We start from the raw sequence: 21077 nt of genomic DNA, 5'->3' as shown, positions 1-21077 counted from the left end.
GTCCCATTTATCGTAACTCCAGAGTGAGGCACAAGCATGGTGGGCAGCCTTTTATACTGGGCCCTGCACACCTATGCAGGTGACCCTCAGGTCTCCCACCGCAGTGCCCTCTGGTGGCACACCTTATGTGACTATACAGTTAGTATACATGGTCTACATACATGCCATATCCCTTGCCCAGTTTTTGGACTTAACAACAGGTCGCAACTGAAGAGCAGTCCTGTTCTTCTCAGCCTGATTTTCCACACACCTCACACCTTTATTTCTATTGAGAAGTGACTGAGAGGTGATCTTAAATATAATAAACAGCATAGAAAAGTTAAACCTGCAACACAACTTCAAACTAGACTGTGACAGTAGAGCAAAGGGACGTAGATTGCAACTAGCAAAAGGTAGATTTAAGACTGATGTCAGGCACTTCTTTAGAGAAAGAGTGATCAATACATGAAATAGACATCGACGCAGAATAGTCACGGCAAACATCATGGAATCGTTTAAGGAACAGTTGGATGCTGTTTTGCGAAGACTGTAGAGCTTTTTGAATTCTTTGAAGAAGTAACAGAAAGAGTAGACAAGGGTGTTGCAGTAAATGTAATAGGTGTGGATTTTCAAAAGGCCTTCGACAAGGTACCACATAGTAATCACATGACTAAGGTCAGAGCATGTGGAGACAGGGATGAAGTGGTTGGATGGCTAGCTAGCTGGCTGCAAAACAAAGAACTGAGAGTCGGGGTTAATGGCAGTTACTCAGACTGGCGGAAGTTGGGATGCATGCTGAGGCCATTGTTGGTCACCATTTACAATTTGGACTCGGAAATCGGTGGTACAATTTCAAAATTTGCGGAGGACACCAGATTGGAGGGTATAGTTAACACTGAGGAAGGCAAAAAAATTACAATAAACTTGCAGAACGGGTGTGTAAATGGCAAATTAATTTTAATATAGGTAAGTGTGAGGTGGAGCATTTTGGTAGGACGAATAAAGAAGCCACATACGCCTTGGAAACTATGAGGCTAAATGGGGTAGAGGAGCAAAGGGATCCAAGTGTACATTCACAAATCATTGAACATAGCAGTGCAAGTTAACTTGGCCATAACAGTACAAACACAGCAACGGGCTTCATTTCTAGAGCGATAGAATTGAAAAGCGGGGAAGTTATGTTGAAGTTATATGGAACCTTGGTTAGACTACACTTAGAGTACTGTGTACGGTTCTGGTCTCCACATTATAAAAAGGACATAGAGGTGCTGGAAAAGATGCAAGAAAGATTTGCAAGGATGATACCAGAACTGAGAGGTTATAACTATCAGGACAGACTGAATAGGCCGGGGCTCATTTTCTCTAGAAAAGAGAAGGCTGAGGGGTAACCTTGGAGAAGTCTTTCAAATTAGGAAGGGGTTTGATAGAGTATCAAATCTATTTTCTATGTTTCTATGTAAATATCCCAAGATGTTTCACAGGAGTATTATAAGACAAAAAAATTGACACCCAGCCACATAAGGAGAAATTAGGGCAGGTGACCAAAAGCTGAGTAAAAGAGGTAGGTTTTAAAGAGCGTCTTAAAGGAGGAAAGAGAGGTAGAGAGCAGAGAGGTTTCGGCAGGGAGTTCCAGAGTTTGTGGCCCAGGCAACAGAAGGCACGGCCTTTCCTCATCTGCATCTATGGTGTTGAAGCACACTTCAGCTTAACATTGAGCAATAATAACCGGAACCCTGGGAGTGACATGGTTAAATCTAAACCTTTGAAGGACAATAGGGGTCCTGTTTTCGGGCAAATATGTGAGGCATCCTCATCTGTCACGCTGTGAGGTATGTCTGGACCAGTCACAAATACATCACAATACCCCTAATACAGAATCTGTTAGATTATGTGTGCATGTTTTTTAAATATTCAGGATTTCCCTCCCCCCCTCACCACCCACCTTTATTTACTGTACCAGTTGTGGGGTTTTTTATGTGTGTGTATTCTTTTTTTTAATATTCAGGATTTATCTCCACCCTTATTTACTGTGCAACTTGTTTTTTTTTAAATAAACAGTTTTGTTTCCATTATAAAGTGTGAGATCACTGATGAGGTCACCTCTGCAGCAGAATGCACAGAAACCGACAACGCGCCCAATTGTCAGGGCGCACTGCGAAGGCAAGTGTTGAGAGCGAGTGGGGAAAGTTGCTGGTGGCGGGCAAAAGACTTCAGCAGACGGCAGAGACTGTGTGCTGATGTTGCGACCTCCGAGGGACAGGGGGAAGCATCTGTAGAAGGCAGCCGGCCGCGATCCAGTCGGCGGCAGCTCCTCCTTCGCCCTCCTCTCCTCCTCCCCATGCCCGTCGTTGCCAGAGCCGCTTCCTGCCCCATTGCGATCGGACGATATTCCGGAGGCGGAGCCGGCGCTGAGTGCACACGCTCGCAGCTCCCTTCCCTCCCCTCCCTCTGCTCCATATAACCCAGGGCAGCTCACCTCCTGCCCCCTGCCCGCAACCCCCTCCTGTTTCTCTTGTGTTTCTGCCAGCCCCGAGCCGCCCGGGACATGGAGACCGAGGTGCACGTCCCGAGCGGAGCTCCCCTGGTCCCCAAGTTCACCATCTACGTGGATGAAAACGACGTGATCTCCGGGGCTCTGCAACTGGTCGGCAAGCTGCGGCCCAAATGGGACGTGGAACAAGTGAAGACCAAGGTAAATGCACCGAGGGTAGTTTCAACAATCATCATCCTCCTCCTCCTCCTCCTCTCGGCACTGGGTGTAGGAAGTGGCCACCTTGGGGGGGTGGGGGGAAGGGCTTGGATCTCCAGCAACCCCCCCCCCCCTAAAACCTTCCCTTCCATCCCAATGGCAGGTGCAGTCCAGCCAAATTAAAGGGCTGCTGCCACCAGGGTGAATATAGATACAATTTGTAAATCGTTACATTGTTTCCCCACCTTCCAGAGCGGCTCGATACATTGATTCTGGATACAATTGATTATTTTGGGGGGGATACATTGTGGCGTTTGTCCGTCCGCTCGCTCCCAATTTCTTTCCCTATCCCCTTATTCCCATTTGGAATCAGCCCAGTGCCAGTCACCCCCCCGGTCCAGGCAGTTTCACGTTTGAAATTGACACACCGTCGGATCTGGGATCGGCTCTGCGGGGGGGAAACACACACACAGACAGGGCAGAAATGAAAAGGCCATGTAAATATTTATATCCTCGCCGTGTGATATTTGAACCTGTTATTTAATATGGAAGCCATATAGTCTGAGAGCTGCTGGTTACATTGCATAATTCCAATCTCCCAATTTATTTTTCTCATTGGCTTGGTTCAGTTTCGATTTCATCTTTTGTCGATCCCTTTGTTCCGATTGGCTGTTGAAACCTACCAATCCTTTGGTGCCCTACTGAGCATCTTACCCAGGAGACAGGTGGCGGATCACCTCCGGGTGCTCACTCCCCACCCAGAGCCGGTGTGCTTAAAAACATACACACACACAATTACACTTCATCAAAGTTGTAACTATCTTAATTGCATTCAAGGCCAGCTCGAGTCAGTGCAATATTTTAATGTGCATGTTGTACACTCAGACCCCCAAGGACTCTGGAAATGTAAAGAAAGACTTGCATTTATATAGTGCCTCTTATGACCACCGATAAGGGGTTATGGGGAACGGGCTGGGAAGTGGACCTGAGCCCATTATCGGATCAGCCATTACCGTATTAAATGGAGGAGCAGGTTCGAGGGGCTGTATGGCCTGCGCCTGCTCCTACTTATGTGTGTTCTTATGTTTCAAAGTGCTTTACAGCCAATGAAGTACTTTTGGAGTGTAGTCACTGTTGTAATGTGGGAAACACGGCAGCCAATTTGCGCACAGCAAGCTCCCACAAACAGCAATGTGATAATGACCAGATAATCTGTTTTTGTTATGTTCATTGAGGGATAAGTATTGGCCAGGAAACCGGGGATAACTCCCCTGCTCTTCTGCGAAATAGTGCTGTGGGATCCTTTTCATCCATCTGAGAGCAGACATGTCTCATCTGAAAGGCGGCGCCTCTGACAGTGTGGCACTCCCTCAGCACTGCACTGGAGTGTCAGCCTAGATTTTTAAAGCCACAACCTTCTGACTCGGAGGCGAGTGTGCTACCCACTGAGCCGCAGTTGACATTGTGTACAGCCACAGCAAGGACGATTTCTTCTCCCCAAGCCAGTAGATATCCTTCCTCTGATTGTTTTTTTTTTGCTATCGATATTTATTTCAGTCTTGCCTTCATTCTCTAGATTCATGCAAGGTTACACTTTAACTTTTAAAAATGTTCTTCCTGGAAATGTTTTTAAAATTCCTGTTTACACCATTTTTTCTGCAGTCTAACTTTTAACCCAAATTTTATTTCAAAACATTTTTAGTCTCTATTTAGTCAAGAGGGAGTTAGATATGGCCCTTGTGGCTAAGGGGATCAAGGGGTATGGAGAGAAAGCAGGAAAGGGCTACTGAGGGAATGATCAGCCATGATATTGAATGGTGGTGCAGGCTCGAAGGGCCGAATGGCCTACTCCTGCACCTATTTTCTATGTTTCTATGTTTCTCACTGTTTTGCACGCTCTAAGGTGGGTGCATGTACGCATTTTCCAATAGTGTGCAGCCAACAATTCAAAAGATCATTTAATCAGCTTCGGGAAAAACATAGTGAGGATATAACTTCAGCTGTATTAGTACTTGCTATGCACTTGTTATGTACTTAATTGGAAAAGAAAGATGTGCATTTGTATAGTGCCTTTCATAACCTCAGGACATGCCAAAGTGCTGCTGGAACCCTCATCCATGGCTTTTGTTACCTCTAGACTTGACTTTTCCAATGTTCTCCTGGCTGGCCTCCCATATTCTACCCTCCATAAACTTCAGGTCATCCAAAACTCGATTGCCCGTGTCCTAACTCGCACCAAATCCGTTCGCCCATCGCCCCTGTGCTCGCTGACCTACATTGGCACCCGGTTAAGCAATATTTTGATTTTTTAAAAAACATTCTCATCCTTGTTTTCAAATCCCTCCATGGCCTCACCCCTCCCTATCTCTCTAATCTTCTCCAGCCCCACATCCCTCAGTGATATCTGCACTCCTCTAATTCTGGTCTTTGGAGCATTCCTGATTTTTAATTGTTCCACCATCGGTGGCCGTGCCTTCAGCTGCCTAGGCCCCAAGCTGTGGAATTCCCTCCCTAAACCTCTCCGTGTCTCTTCTCTTCCTTTAAGACACTCCTTAAAACCTACCTCTTTGACCAAGCTTTTGGTGATCTGCCCTAATATATCCTTATGTGGCTCAGTGTCAAATTTTGTTTTATAATGCTCCTGTGAAGAGCCTTGGGGATGGTTTACTACGTTAAAGGCGCTACATAATTACTTGTTGTTTACAACCAATGAAGTACTTTTGGAATGTAGTCCCTGCTGTAATGTAGGAAATGCGACAGCCAATTTGCACAAAGCAAGCTCCCACAAACAGCAATAAAATAACCTTAGATAGTAATTGAGGGATAAATGTTGGCCAGGACACCAGAGAGAACTCCCCCGTTCTTCTTGAACAGTGCCATGGCATCTTTTATGTCCACCTGAACGAGCAGACGGGGCCTTGGTTTAATGTCTCATCCGAAAGATGGCACCTCCGACAGTATAGCGCTCCCTGGGTACTGCACTGGAACGTCAGCCTGGATTATGTGCTCAAGTCTCTGGAGTGGGACTTGAGAACAGCCTTCTGACTCAGGTGAGCGGGCTACCGACTGAATCATAGCAGACACTCGACTGGAAGATGGAGGTAAGTTGGGCCGTTGCGTTAAGCTGTTTCCCAATGTAAGCTACCCCGATTCCTTCTTGATCAATTCTTTCTGCCCAATATATTTTGATTGGGGGTGGGGAGGCACTTAAGACTTTTTTTTAAACTTTGCTATCTTGACCATCCACTGCCAACTTTCCTCACTATAACATGAATCACTTTTGTTGCATATGGTAACAGATCCTGTTTTTTTGATCAGCTGGGTATACAGCATCACACAGACACACATGGCTACACTTGAGTCTTTAAAACAAACTACAGAGCCATGCACAATGTGCGAATTCCTGTTTCACTGATCAAAATTCGCGGCCCCCCCACCCCCTACTGAATAGGGACACTTAATAATAACTCGATAACCAGAGGGTGCAGATTTCAGGTGACTGGCAAAAGAACCGGAGGCGACACGGGGGAAAACCGAGAGGTCAATAACCAGGGATGAATGGATTTTAAATAATTGGTAGAAGGATTAGAGGGGAGTTGAGGAGAATATTTTTCACCCAGAGGGTGGTGGGGGTCTGGAACTCACTGCTTGAAAGGGTGGTAGAGGCAGAAACCCTCACCACATTTCGAAAGTACTTGGATATGCACTTGGTGTTGCAACCTACAGGGCTGCGGACCAAGAGCTGGAAAGTGGGGTAGCTCTTTTGTGGCCGGCGCGGACACAATGGGCCGAATGACCTCCTTCTGTGTCCTAAATCTCTCTAGTTCTATGACTCTCAACTTTTTTTTACACAACGAGATTTTGAAATGCACTGCCTGCTAGGGTGGTGGGCACAGACTCCGCCTTCAAAAAAGGGAACTGGATAAATACTTGAAGGAAAAAAAATATTGCAGGGATATGGGGAAAGAGCGGGGGAGTGGGACTACTCTTCGAAAGAGCCATCGCAGACTCGATGGGCTGAATGGCCTCCTTCTGTCTGTAATATTCTATGATTCTATTAATAGTTAACCGAAGCCCCGAGAAGGTGATGCATGTTGGTAAGTGCCGAGACTTGGTGTACGTAGAGAGATTGTTGGAGCTTTTGTCACCTGCAGTTGCAACTATTCCGATGCTCTCCTGGCCAGCCTCCCATCCTTCACCATCCATAAAGTCCTGTTCACGCATCGTCCCTGTTCTTGCTGACCTACATTGGCTCCTGGTTCAGCCAGTTCTCATCCTTGTTTACAAATCCCTCCATGGCCTCGCTCTCCCTATCTCTGCAATCTCCTTTAGCCCAATCACCCTCTGATTTCTCCCCTCCCATTCTGGCCTCTTGCACATCCCCAATTTTAATTGCTCCACCAATGTGATAATGACCAGATCATTTTTTTTTTTTTGGTGTTGGTCTCATGAAAGTTCTGTAACCCTAAGCTCATCCAAACCTCGGTTGCTTTCAAAGTCTTCTGGAAAAAGCAAAGAAACTCCAATCCTCTCGCCCTTCCACACTATAATTCCTGCAGATGCACAGACTGCATGCTGGGAAGTTCTGCGTATGCCTAGAATGCACATCTAAGTTTGAAACTCTCTCTTTCCTGTTGTGAGTTGAAAATATCCAGTGAAAGCCGAGTCTTTTGAGCAAGGCCAAAGCATTCAAGAGCAATTCAGTGACTAAATGGCGGCGTGTTAATGTGAAATCTGTCACTTTTCTGAATGTTGTCTTTCAACCCTTTTTAATTAAGAAATTCCAAATTTCCAATACTGAAGAAAAATGGCACTAGGAAAGACATTTCAGAAAGCACTTTGAGCCCGTGGCCAGATTGTGTAACCATGGTGACGAGTTTACACCAGCAGTTCTGTATATATTTGGAAATAGGAATTTAAAATTGAAATATATATATATTTCATATAAAAGGACAGAATGTAGAACTTTGCAGTGGAGACTGAATTACATCTGCGGGCCTTGGTGGAATTGATAGATTTTGAAACTCTTGACATTGCGGGAACTCCCTGCCTCCTGAGAATGAGATTGTGAGAGTCCTTCACAAATTACAATGTGCACTAGTTACAATCGTTCTTGACTCACTTGGTACTAAGGCAACTAATCCGTCATGATTCAGCTCCAGACTCTATCTTGGAATTGGGATAAGTGAGGGCTAGGTCCGATGACCATTGGGCTCACTTGCCAGGGTGAGTTTGAAGAGCTGCCAAGCACTGCAGGAACAAAGTGTTACAGATATCCTAAATGCGAAGTTATAGTTATTAAGAAAGACTTAAAATTCAGGGCTTTTGAACAAAAGGAGGTATTTAAAATTATGAAAGGTTTTGATAGTGATGCAGAGAGAATGTTTCCACCTGGGGTAGAGTATAACTAGAGGCCATCAATATACGATAGTCAACAAGACATCCAATAGGGAATTCAGAAGGAACTTCTTTACCCAAAGGGTGGTGAGAATGTGGAACTTGCTACCACAGGGAGTGGTTGAAGTGAATAGTATCGATGCATTTAAGGGGAGGCTAGGAAAGTATATGAGGCAGAAGGGAATAGAGGGTTATGCTGATAGATTTAAATGAGGAAAGACAGGAGGAGGCTCGACTGTATGCAAAGAGGATGTTCCCACTCATAGGGAAATCTAGAACAAGTGAGCATAGTTTCAGAATAAGGGATTGCCCATTTAAAACTGAGATGAGGAGGAATTTCTGCTGAAGAATCTGTGGAATTCTCTGCCCCAGAGCGCTATGGAGGCTGGGTCATTCAATATATTTAAGATGGAGATAGACAGATTTTTGAATGACCAGGGAGTCGAGGGTTACGGGGAGCAGGCAGGAAAGTGGAGTTGAGGCCAGGATCAGATCAGCCATGATCTTATTGAATGGCGGAGCAGGCTCTAGGCGAAATGGCCTACTCCTGCTCCTATTTCTTATGTTCAAACGCCAGCATGGATTGGTTGGGCCGAATGGCCTATTTCTGTGACACATATCCTATGGAAGAGTTTGGGAGGATCTAGTGGAAGTTTTCAAAGTTACAGAAGGTTTCAAGAGGATAGATAATGGAAGGTACCCCCCTCCCCCCAGCCCAGCTGAATTGGTAACAAGGGAATATAATCTCGGGTTTATCAGAAGAAAGAAAGGAGAAGTTTGCTGAAGTTTCACACACAGGAGCTTTAGAATATGGAATGTTTGATCACGAGTGGCGACTGAGACAGAGACTGCAACCCTGTTTAAACAGGAATTGGACAAGAATTTGGAAAAGTAGAATATGGCCACAGAGTAGGCAAGGGTAGGAAGGGTCATGGAACCAAGGCGGGTAGATGGAGTTAAGGTACAGAGCAGCCATGATCTATTTGAATGGCGGAACCAGCTCGAATGGCTGAATGGTCTACTCCTGTTCCTATACTGCTAAGCGGAGTTAGAGTAGCTAGCTTCAGTTTAAAGGATAGCACTGTCACGCTGGGCTGAATGGCCATTGCCTGTGCTGTCATTTCTGTGTGTAATCCTGTTGTGCACTCAGCTGCTAGGGGGGGTGTATAGCTGCTGAAACTGGGCCATGGAAATCATAATATTTAAAGGAAAATATATAATAATGCCCTCCAAATAATTACCATGGTCTTCAATGTTTTTTTGAGGTGAGGGCTGGGGGTGGCAGAGGCGGAGTTACTGACTTTTCGTGACCTATTTCCTCTTTGTATTCACACACCATCCTAGCCTTTCAGCTCTATTCACGTTCGTCACTGAGGTACCCAACAGGAGATGACTCCTTCCCCGTGAGGGAGCACCTGCTACTGTGCAGCACTTCCACTGTGCAAATCAGCTGCCAGAATTGGTAAAAGTCCAAACATTGGAGCCTTGTACCTGGCTGGCATGCTAGACAACATTCCTCTTCCCTCCTCTGTCATCTGTGGCAGCAATTTTCAATTTAAATTGAGCTCTTGCGTACGCGAGCAAGGAAGAACCAGTCCAATGCAGAGCTGTCCCGTCAACAGCCAGCAGCATAAACACAGCGGCTATTCGGATTCAAATACCGAGCCTGGATTATGGTCGCAGACAATGTTCCCTTTTATTTTTGGGGGGGATGCAGCCCCATTCTTTTTTTCCTGTTGAAAAGCCGGTGAGCAGCCACACAGCTCAAAGGGAACATTGGTCCCAAAGCATTTTACTCATGCTTGGTCAGTCAATGGAGGTGGGTTTGGCCACAAAATCCACAAAGTGAACCATTCCTTAAGATTTGTTGGTCTAGGTACGGCTCCGGTCAATTCAGATTTGACTCTTCCAGCGCACTCCTGGCTGGCCTCCCACATTCTACCCTACGCAAATTAGAAGTGATCCAAAACTCGGCTGCCCGTCTCCTAACTCGCACCAAGTCCCGCTCACCCATCACCCCTGTGCTCGCTGACCTACATTGGCTCCCGGTTAAGCAACGCCTCGATTTCAAAATTCTCATCCTTATTTTCAAATCCCTCCATTGTCTCGCCCCTCCCTATCTCTGTAATCTCCTCTAGCCCCACAACTCCCCCGAGATGTCTGCGCTCCTCTAATTTTGCCCTCTCGAGCGTCCCTGATTATAATCGCTCAACCATTAGGGGCCATGCCTTCAGTTGCCTGGGCCCCAAGCTCTGGAACTCCCTGCCTAAACCTCTCCGCCTCTCTACCTCTCTTCCCTCCTTCAAATCGCTCCTTAAAACCTACCTTTTTGACCAAGCTTTTGGTCAACTGCGCTCATTTCTACTTGTGCGGCTTGGTGTCAAATTTTTTATCTCATAATACTCCTGTGAAGTTCCTTGGGACGTTTCACTACGTTAAAGGTGCTATATAAATACAATTTGTTGTTGTAGTAGCTGAACTAGCCTTGAGAGGCTAGCTGCCTTCGAAAGTCCTTGTAGTGAAGTCCATCCATGAATGTTGACCTCTAGTATGTACTTGTCACTTGAGTCGCACTTTGCGTTAAACAGCATCAATTCGCAAGTGAACAGATTTTAAATGTTTACAAAGAGAACCAGTCCATTCCTACTAGCTTTCAAATCACAGATAGATAGATTTTTAACCAATAAGGGAATTAAGGGTTACGGGGTGCGGGCGGGTAAGTGGAGCTGAGTCCACGGCCAGATCAGCCATGATCTTGTTGAATGGCGGAGCAGGCTCGAGGGACTAGATGACCTACTCCTGTTCCTAATTCTTATGTTCTTATGTTCATGACATTCAGGTAACCTGTGTCCTCTCTCCCAAGGAGAGGAGCCAAGCCACTGCCAACCTAGAAAAAACTCTGTTTTTTTAATTTGAGTTCATGGTGTACCCATTAAGATCCCAACAGGCGGTATCTCAGCAATGGCCATAAAGGGAAAAGCCAGCTAAGTGGCTAAACGTTCTAACTATGATGAATCATTAACGGCAGATCATAGATTGCCAGATGATTCTGTTCCAAGGGTGCTTCCCATCAGATAAGTGCTGCCTTTCACATCTACTATCAGCATGCAGTAGCTGGTCATGTCTACAAGTTAGATTAGGTGCAGAGTGCAGTTCCCTATGCACTGGCTCAGCAATATACCATCTCCTTCTGCTTTTCTAATTCTGTACTCATTACCTTTGTGGGCTGTAAGTGAGATTTTCAATTTTAGTGTGATCCCAATGTCCAGAGTGTCTATTGACACCACTGCACCAGCCAATGAGTTGGAGGTGGGGTGGGATTTACGGCAGGTCGCGCAGAAAACCGTCTATTTTACTGAAAACAAAGTCTATTTACTCAGTAAACCGAGTCTGTTTAAACAGCGCACTACAGCAAACCGTCTACAGAGTCTATTTAAACAGAGTCTCCATGAACTACAGCAAGTGGAGCACCTGACCGAAACTGCAGTAAACTCTCCCAATAAAAGCTGGCTGATTTCCGCCAGCAAAATGCAGTGAGCGGAGACTAGTTGCATACAAATGATATGCGTAAAATCAATCCCAGTCACTTCCAGCAGTGCGGTCTCCAGGAGTGATTGACGTGGGATTTACCCGATCATCTCCCATTCTGACCGGGGATAGAGGTGTCATGACATGCAGTCGCTAATGTCAGGGCAGTTTTGTGCTGTGGACTCAGTCCAATTAGGAACTGGAGCCAAAGTACAACGCTGTCTCTGCAAGATCCTGCAAATCCCCTGGGAGGATAGATGCACCAATGTCGGTGCTCTCGATCAGGCCGACGTCCCCAGCATCGAAGCACTGACCACACTCAACCAGCTCCGTTGGGTGGGCTGCATTATCCACATGCCCGACACAAGACTCCCAAAGCAAGCGCTCTACTCGGAACTCCTACACGGCAAGCGAGCCCCAGGTGGGCAGAGGAAACGTTTCAAGGACACCCTCAAAGCCTCCCTGATAAAGTGCAACATCCCCACTGACACCTGGGAATCCCTGGGCAAAGACCGCCCTAAGTGGAGGAAGTGCATCCGGGAGGGCGCTGAGCACCTCGAGTCTCATCGCCGAGAGCATGCAGAAATCTAGCACAGGCTCCCTTTCCTCCAACCACTGTCTGTCCCACCTGTGACAGAGACTGTAATTCCCATATTGGACTGTACAGTCATCTGAGAACTCACTTTTAGAGTGGAAGCAAGTCTTCCTCGATTTCGAGGGACTGCCTGTGATGATGAGTAAAAACCTAATTCCACCATTCTGGGCCTGATGAGAAACGAGGCAGCCGATGTGAGAGGACAACATGCAAACTGACTTGCGTCTGCCCATGTCCCTGAGACCGGTGATGAATATGATTTTCTTTTGTTTTTTTTTTATTCCTCTTCTAATTCCCGCTCCAGAGACTTGAGCGCAAAAATCTAGGCTGACACTCCCAGTACAGTGCTGAGGGAGTGCCGTGCTGTTGGAGGTGCCGTCTTTCAGATGAGACGATAAACCGAAGCCCTCTCGGGTGGACGTAAAAGATCCCGTGGCACTTATTCGAAGAAGTGAAGGTGTCCTGGGCCAATATTTATCCCTCAATCAACATCACTAAAACAGATGGTCTGGTCATTATCACATTGCCGTTTGTGGGAGCTTGCTGTGCACAAATTAGCTGTCGCGTTTCCTACATTACAACAGCGACTACACTTCAAAAAGTATTTAATGGGCTGTAAAGCGCTTTGGGACGACCGGTGGCCATGAAATGCAAGTCTATCTTTTCTTTCTCTTTCCTTGATGTTCTTCCCCTTAAGGCGCTGGCTCGTATTTGGGCAGAGTTTCCTGGGTGCTCTGATTCCTGGCGTGGGGTATGGTTTTGTGGGTTGCCGTTCAGTACGTCACCCAAAGCGGCCATTGTTCATGTTTGAACCGAGGCAGGTGGCTTTGGGGTCATTCTAACCTCTGACCCCGCACGTTGCTGACATACACCCAACCCCTCTGCTTTCGGTCAGGAGTGAGATGCCTGACATTTTTTCCAGTTTACTTGTTTCTTCCCTAATTTTTAGCCCAGAGGTGCAGAGTCCAATCTTTAGCGCCCCTATTTTCTGCCCAGCAGAGACTGGCGATTAAACATGACGCCTTCCCTCTGGGTAGGATTCAGTTCCAAGAGCGGGCAGTGCAATTATCAACAGATTATTTTTTTGATGATTACGTTGATGCAGAAGCACTGCAGCTGCTGTCTGAGGGTTAATTGATGTGTTCCAACTGGTAGTTTAGCCACGCAAGCAGTGACTGAAGTTTTCCATCAATGGCATGGTATGGGTCACATGTTTTATTGATGATGTTGACCTATAGCGGGCCAAGGGGTTGCATTATAGATCATCAGGTAAGGGCTTCTGTTTCGGCTAACATCCATTGAGACAGGATGTTGCATCATGTTTGCTTTGATCAGAGTCATGTGTTCCACCACTCTACTGTTTTCTAACGTTGCTTTATTTCAAGCTTCAGTGATACAAAGAATAGGAAAAAGAAAGACTTGCATTTCTATAGCGCCTTCCACGACCACCGGACGTCCCAAAGCACTTTACAGCCAATGAAGTACTTTTTGGAGTGTAGTCAGTGTTGTAATGTAGGTAATGCGGCAGCTAATTTGCGCACAGCAAGCTCCCACACCAGCGATGTGATAATGACCAGATAATCTGTTTTTGTGATGTTTGTTGAGGGATCAACATTGGCTAGGACACCGGGGATAACTCCCCTGCTCTTCAAAAAGTGCCACGGGATCTTTTGCGTCCACCTGAAAGAGCAGATGGAGCCTCGGTTTAACGTCTCATCCGAAAGATGGCACCCCCGACAGTGCAGCACTCCCTCAGCGCCGCACTGGAGTGTCAGCTCAAATTTTTGTGCTCAAGTCTCTTGAGTGGGACGTGAACCCACACAACCTTCTGACTCAGAGGCGGGGGTGCTATGCACTGAACCACAGATGACACTATATGGAAAGAGAAGTCAAGATAAATCAAGTAGTGAAGACACGGTGAGCCTCAATTGTGAGTTTTGACAGACCATTAACCACAGGTACTAAATATAGATAATAACATGTATATATGAAATTACGCAATATACACTCCTCCAAAAAAAAATCTTCCAGTGCAACTGTTGGTTGGTGATTAGGAGCAGAGGCCTGGATTAATGTTCTCTATCCTAGCCTGAGGGTGCTAAGGGCCAGTTTTAAGGCTGCATTTTGTGACCCCACTATTCCTGGCCAGAATGGAGATGATTGGGTAATTCCCCGTCAATCGCGCCTGGAGACTGCACTGCTGCCGGTGACTGGGATTGATTTTATGCTCAGAATTAATCTGTAACTATCCTCCATTCCCTGTATTTTACTGGTGAAATCACCCTGCTATTATTGGGAGAGGTTGCTGTAGTTCCAGTCATAAGTTCTGTTTGCTGTAGTTCGTAGAGACTTTATTTAAAAAAAAAAAAATTATAAATAGATTCTGTAGACTGTTTGCAGTAGTGCACAGTTTAAATAGACTCTGCTGAGTAAATAGACTCTGCTGTACAACGCACTGTCTGCTGTGGGTCCTGCCATCAATCCTGCCTCGCCTCTAACTCATTGAGTGCAACTCACGCTAGACCTTTACAAATCTCTGGTTGGGCTTGAGCTGGAGTCTTGTGTTCAGTTCTGGGTGCCATACTTTAGGAAGGATGTCAAGGCCTTGGTGAGGGTGTAGAGGAGATTTACCAGGATGATACCAGGGATGACGGACTTCAGTTATGAGGAGCTGGGATTGTTCTCAGGAGACCTAATAGAGGTATTCAAAATTACGAAGAGTGTTGATAGAGCAAGTAGGGAGAAACTATTTCTTCTGGCAAGGTCATTGATTTTAAATAATTGGCAAAAGAGCAAGAGGTGAAATGAGGGGAAATGTCTTCACACAGTGGGTTGTTAAGATCTGGAACGCACTGCTTGAAAGGGTGGTGGAATCCCATTGCATAGGAACTTTTAAATGACAATTGGACATGTACATGAAGAGGACAAATTTGAGGGTTACGGGGAAAAGGTTGGGATGTGGGACTAAATTGGACAGCTCTTTCAAAGAGCTGGCAGAGACATGGCCGGCTGAATGGCCTCCTTCTGTGCTGTAAGTCTGCCCCTCCCTACCTCTGTAACCTCTTCCAGCTCTACAAACCTTTGAAATCTCCACTACTGCAATTCTGGCATCTTGTGCATCCCTGATTTTACTCGCTCCACCATTGGCGGCTGTGCTTTCAGCTGCCTGGGCCCCAAACTCTGAAATTCCCTCCCTAAACCTCTCCGCCTCTCTACCTCTCCTCATTAAAATGGTCCTTAAGACCTCCCTCTTGGACCAAGCTTTTGGTCATATGTCCTGATATCTCCTCCTGTGGCTCGGTGTCAAATTTTGATTAATATTGCTTGTGAAGCGCCTTGGGGTTTTATCCTACATTACTGCTTATTGAAAAGTATCAGATTCTGAGAGGGCTTGACAGGGTAGATGCAGAGAGGATGTTTCCCCTCCTGGGGAATCTAGGACATAGTTTCAGAATAAGGGGTCGCCTAATTAAAACGGAGATGAGGAGGAATTTCTTCTGCGGGTCGTGAATCTCCGGAAATCTCTACCCCACAGAGCTGCGGAGGCTGGGTCATTGAATATATTCAATGCGGAGATGGACAGATTTTTGAACTACAGGGGAGCGAGAATTATGGGGAACAGGCAGGGAAGTGGAGTTGAGGCTAAGATCAGATCAGCCATGATATTGAATGCCAGAGTAGGCCCGTATGGCCTACTCCTGCTTCTATTTCTTATGTTCTTAAAGGCATGATGTAAATGCAAGTTGTTGTCGATTTTTTGAAGTGGAATTGTTTCTCCTGCCATCGCGGTGTGAGGCGGGGCTTGATGGGCCAGCTGATCTTTTGCTGCCCGGCAAGTTCGTATGTTCGTAAATATGATTTGTTCGATTGAAAACAGGATCATTCGCAGAAGTAGGTCAAAGGATATTCAAGTTAATCGGACGTATATGTAATTGATATTTAAGATGGCAGCAATTATTTTTGAGGTTCACCACGATTTCTGTGGACGGAGACTGGCCTCGACGGGACCTGTAGCTCCATCAGTTGTGGTGGATGAACGGGGGAGTGTGGAGTCCAAACAATCCATTCCATTATATACCCACGAAGGACCCGGGCTGCAAAGCACCCGAAACGAAGGTCTTCCAGTAGCTGAAGAAAATGGAAAACTCTCCTTGTCCAACCTGTGGCGCTTATTGTGGCATCGTGCTCCTGTGGCAAGGTTACCATGGCAGTGAACTTATTGTAACGTCTGGGATAAATCTCATCTTCCTAGGCGGACATTTAAGAATTTAGTGACGTTGATTTGAGGATTAAATATCCAAGAGGAAAGGGTGCAGAGGAGATTTACAGGAATGTTGGCTGGACTGGAGAATTTTAGCTATGAGGAAAGATTGGAGATGCTGGGTCTGTTTACTTTGAACAGAGGAGGCTGAGGGGAGACCTGATTGAGGTGTATAAAATTATGAAGGGTCTGGATAGGGTGGACAGGACAGACCTATTTCCCTTGGCAGAGGGGTCAACAACCAGGGGGCCTAGATTTAAAGTAAATGGGGGAGAGGTTTAGAGGAGATATGAGGGAAAATCTCTTCACCCAGAGGGTGGTGGGGGTCTGGAACTCACTGCCTGAAAGGGTGGTAGAGGCAGAAACCCTCACCACATTTAAAAGATACTTGGATGTGCACTTAAAGTGCTGTAACCTACAGCACTACGGACCAAGAGCTGGAAAGTGGGATTAGGCTGGATAGCTCTTGGTCGGCCGGCACGGACATGATGGGCCGAAATGGCCTCCTTCCGTGCTGTAAATTTCTATGATTCTACGTCAATATTTTTGAGCCACGTTACATCAGACTGAACACTCTTGCCTGTTCACGTATTTCTGAATATAAATCAGGCCCCAAAAGTATTTTCTTCTTTAAACGGAAGTCATTTTGTTTTCACAAAGCACTTTGAATTTTTAATCAGCAAAAATTGAATGGCCGGAACCCAAGCTAGGATCCCTCCCTCCCTCGGCCCCTTTTGTTCCCATCATCTATGGATCTGAGGCCCCTGTAGTGCGGCGAGAGCTATAGGCCGATGCGGGCATGCCACAAGGCGTCCACAGTCAACGTTCTGGGCTGGACAGGGTACATTTTTATTTTCTTCAGCTACTGGCAGTCCATGAAATAAAATTCCCATTGGTTTATTGAAAATGGTTCTTTTAAACTCCTGGTAGCCAGGGTGGTTTGCTTACTGGAATAGTGGAGTCGGAGGAGACTCGGGAGCCTACTGTCAGCAAGGGCAGACATCGATGACGAGGTCCAACACCGCCTCCAGTGCGCCAACACAATCTTCGGTCGCTTGAGGGAGAGAGTGTTTGAAGACCAGGACCTGAAATCTGGCACCAAGCTTATGGGCTATAGGGCAGTAGTGATACCCGCTCTCCTATATGGCTCAGAGACGTGAACCGTATATAGTAGACACCTCAAAGCACTGGAGAAGAACCATCAGCGCTGCCTCTGCAAGATCCTGCAAATCCACTGGGAGGGTAGATGCACCAACGTCGGTGTTCTCGCTCAGGCCAACATCCCCAGCATCGAAGCACTGACCACACTCGACCAGCTCCGTTGGGTGGGACACATTGTCTGCATGCCTGACACAAGACTCCCAAAGCAAGCGCTCTACTCGGAACTCGTATACGGCAAGCGAGCCCCAGGTGGGCAGAGGGAACGGTTCAAGGACACCCTCAAAGCCTCCTTGATAAAGTGCAACACCTCCACCGATACCTGGGAATCCCTGGGCAAAGACCGCCCTAAGTGGAGGAAGAGCATCCGAGAGGGCGCAGAGCACCTCGAGTCTCGTCACTGAGAGCATGCAGAAACCAGCGCAGGCAGCGGAAGGAGCGTGCGGCAAACCAGACTCCCCACCCACCCTTTCCTTCGACCACTGTCTGTCCTGCCTGTGATAGAGACTGTAATTCCCGAATTGGACTGTTGAGTCACCTGAGAACTCACTTTGAGAGTGGAAGCAAGTCTTCCTCGATTTCGAGGGACTGCCTATGATTCATCAGAGGGTCTAATTTACTATAATTTACGATCCAATATTTTTACAGTGCAGATTTCACATCTGCTCTGCCCAACATGTATCAACTCAATATAATAAGTATGACCATCTCAGTTTGGCCCACTCTTGGGTTCACATATAGGATAAGTTTTGTTTTAATTGAGAAACTTGGGTACAGAGTTCAAGCCCACAATGCATACGCAACCATGTTTGAAAAGAGTAAGCGAGAAATGAGGCAGCGTAAATGTTGGCCTTTAAAAGTCTCTAGATTGTAGGTACGAGGGCAGGAGTTCCCATCATAGAATGGTTAGATTACATTACAACAGTGACTACACTCCAAAAATACTTCATTGTCAGTAAAGCACTTTGAGACATCTGGTGGTCATGAAAAGCACTATATAAATCCAAGTCTTTCTTTCTTACAGCACGGAAGAAGGCCATTCGGCCCGTCGAGCCCGTGCCGGCTCTCAGCTAGTCCCACTCCATCTGTCCTTTCCCCGTAGCCATGCAATTTTTTTTCCTTCAGGTATGCATCCAACTTCCTTTTGAAAGATAAGATTGCATCCGCCTCCACCACCCTTCCAGGCTGTGCATTCCAGATCCTAACCACTCGCTGCGTAAAAATGTTTTTTCTTGTGTCGCCTTTGATTCTTTTGCCAATCGCCTCGAATCTGTGCCCTCTGGTTCTCGACCCTTCCGCCAATGGGAACAGTTTCTCTCTCTCTACCCTATGCAGACCCCTCATGATTTTTAACACCTCTGTCAAATCTCTCACTCTTCTCTGCTCCAAGGAGAGCAACCCCAGCTTCTCCAGTCTATCCACGTAACTGAAGTCCCTCATCCCTGGAACCATTCTCGTAAATCTTCTCTGCACCTTCTCGAAGGCCTTCACATCCTTCCTAAAGTGCGGTGCCCAGAATTGGACACACTGCTTCAGTTGGGGCCGAATACAGGTTTATTATAATTTCTATACTTTTGTACTCTATGCCTCTATTTATGAAGCCCAGGATCCCGTCAGCCTTTTTAACTGCTTTCTCAACCTGCCCTGCCACCTTCAATGATTTATGCACAAATACCCCCCAGGTTTCTCTGTTCATGCACCCCCTTTAGGATTGTACCATTTATATGTCCTCTCATTCTTTCTACCAAAGTGCATCAATTCACACTTTTTTCTGCGTTAAGCTTCATCTGCCCACGTATTCGCCCATTTCACCAGCCTGCCTGTCTTCCTGAAACCTATCACTCTCCTCACTGTCCATTGTTGACTCTCTAGAGAGAGAGAGAAGGAAACAAAGACTAGCTTTTATATAACGCCTTTCACAGCCAATGAAGTACTTCAGAAGTGTTGCAATGTATTTGACGCACAACAAGCTCCCATAAACAGCAATGTGATAATGACCCAGATGATTTTTTTTTTTAGCGATTTGTTGATTTGAGGAATAAATATTGACCCAGACACCGGGGATAACTCCCCTGCTCTTCTTTGAAATAGTGCCATGGGATCTTTTATGTCCACCCAAGAAGGCAGACAGGGCCTCTGTTTAACGTCTCATCCGAAAGACGGCACCTCTGACAGTGCAGCGCTCCCTCAGCTAGGAAAGAGTTAGAGTAGGGCATTGTTTAGTGTATTTTCATTTTTCCACTGTGAACGATGGGCCGACGACAATAATATAAAACCATTTATATTGTGGCTTTTAATGTAGCTGCCATCTATAGGTGGCGCACAGAGGTAGAATGGACATTGATTAATAACGGAAGAGTTAGGAGCGATGATTGCAAGGATAGTGGAAGAAACAGGTATGAGGTCTTTTAGGGAGGGAGGGAGTTCCCAATCGTAAGGTATCCAGCTGAAGGCTCTATCACAGAAGGTGAAACGGAAGAAGTGGGAGATAGACATGGAGCCAGAGTTTCAGGACATGGGCTGGTGTGTAAGGCTGGAGGAGGTTGCAGATGTAGGGTCACGGAGGGATTTATCAAACCCAACTTGTTCATTAGTGTCCTTTAGGACAGGAAATGCTGTCCTTATCCAGTCTAGCTTGCATGTGACATCAGTCCCACACCAACGTGGTTGCCTCAAACTGATTTCCTGAAGTGGTTAAGCCAGTGGTTCAGGAAGATGGTCTACTACCACCTACTCAAGGCAACTCTGGTCGGTCAATAAATGCCGGCTATGCCAGTGACACCCACATCCAGAGAATTAATGTTCAGTTCTGCGTGTTGTTGGACAGGGACTCAAAGGAGGTTGGTGAGTATAAGAACGTAAGAAATAGGAGCAGAAGTAGGTCATTTGGCCCCTCGAGCCTGCACCGCCATTCAATAAGATCATGGCTGAACTGATCTTTGCCTCAACTCCATTTCCCTGCCTGCTCCCATAATCCTCGATTCCTTTATCGTTCAAAAATCTGTGTTTCTCTGATTCCTGGGATGACAGGACTGTCGTATGAGGAGAGAGTGGGTCGACTAGACCTGTATTCACTAGAGTTGAGAAGAATGAGAGGGGATCTCATTGAAATGTATAAAATTCTGACTGGGTTGGATAGACTGGATGCGGGGAGGATGTTTCCCCTGGCTGGGAAGTCTAGAACAAGGGGTCACAGTCTCGGGATATGGGGTAGGAAATTTAGGACCGAGATGAGACATTTTTTCACTCAGAGGGTGGTGAACCTGTGGAATTCTCTACCACAGAAGGCTGTGGAGGCCAAGTCACTGAATATATTTAAGAGGGAGGGAGATAGATTTCTAGACACACAAGGCATCAAGGGGTATGAGGAAAAAGCGGGAATATGGTGATGAGATAGAGGATCAGCCATGATCATATTGAATGGCGGTACAGGCTCGAAGGGCCGAATGGCCTACTACTGCTCCTATTTT

General features: G+C 46.4%; 1 protein-coding gene across 2 annotated transcripts in view; it reads left to right on the top strand.

Annotated features, from left to right (window-relative positions):
- Nucleotides 1–2355: 2355 nt before the first annotated feature.
- The window catches only part of etnk2 (ethanolamine kinase 2), a 67894-nt gene continuing 49172 nt past the window's right edge, over nt 2356–21077 (top strand). For both annotated transcript variants that reach the window (XM_070859217.1, XM_070859218.1), the window contains exon 1: nt 2356–2671. In XM_070859217.1, the coding sequence (XP_070715318.1) occupies nt 2525–2671 (147 nt within the window). In that variant the 5' untranslated portion in view covers nt 2356–2524. The remainder of the gene's footprint in view (nt 2672–21077) is intronic.

Source organism: Pristiophorus japonicus, chromosome 17 (genome assembly GCF_044704955.1).
Source record: "Pristiophorus japonicus isolate sPriJap1 chromosome 17, sPriJap1.hap1, whole genome shotgun sequence".
Taxonomy (NCBI): Eukaryota; Metazoa; Chordata; class Chondrichthyes; family Pristiophoridae; genus Pristiophorus; species Pristiophorus japonicus.
This window is presented reverse-complemented; position numbering and strand designations above follow the sequence as displayed.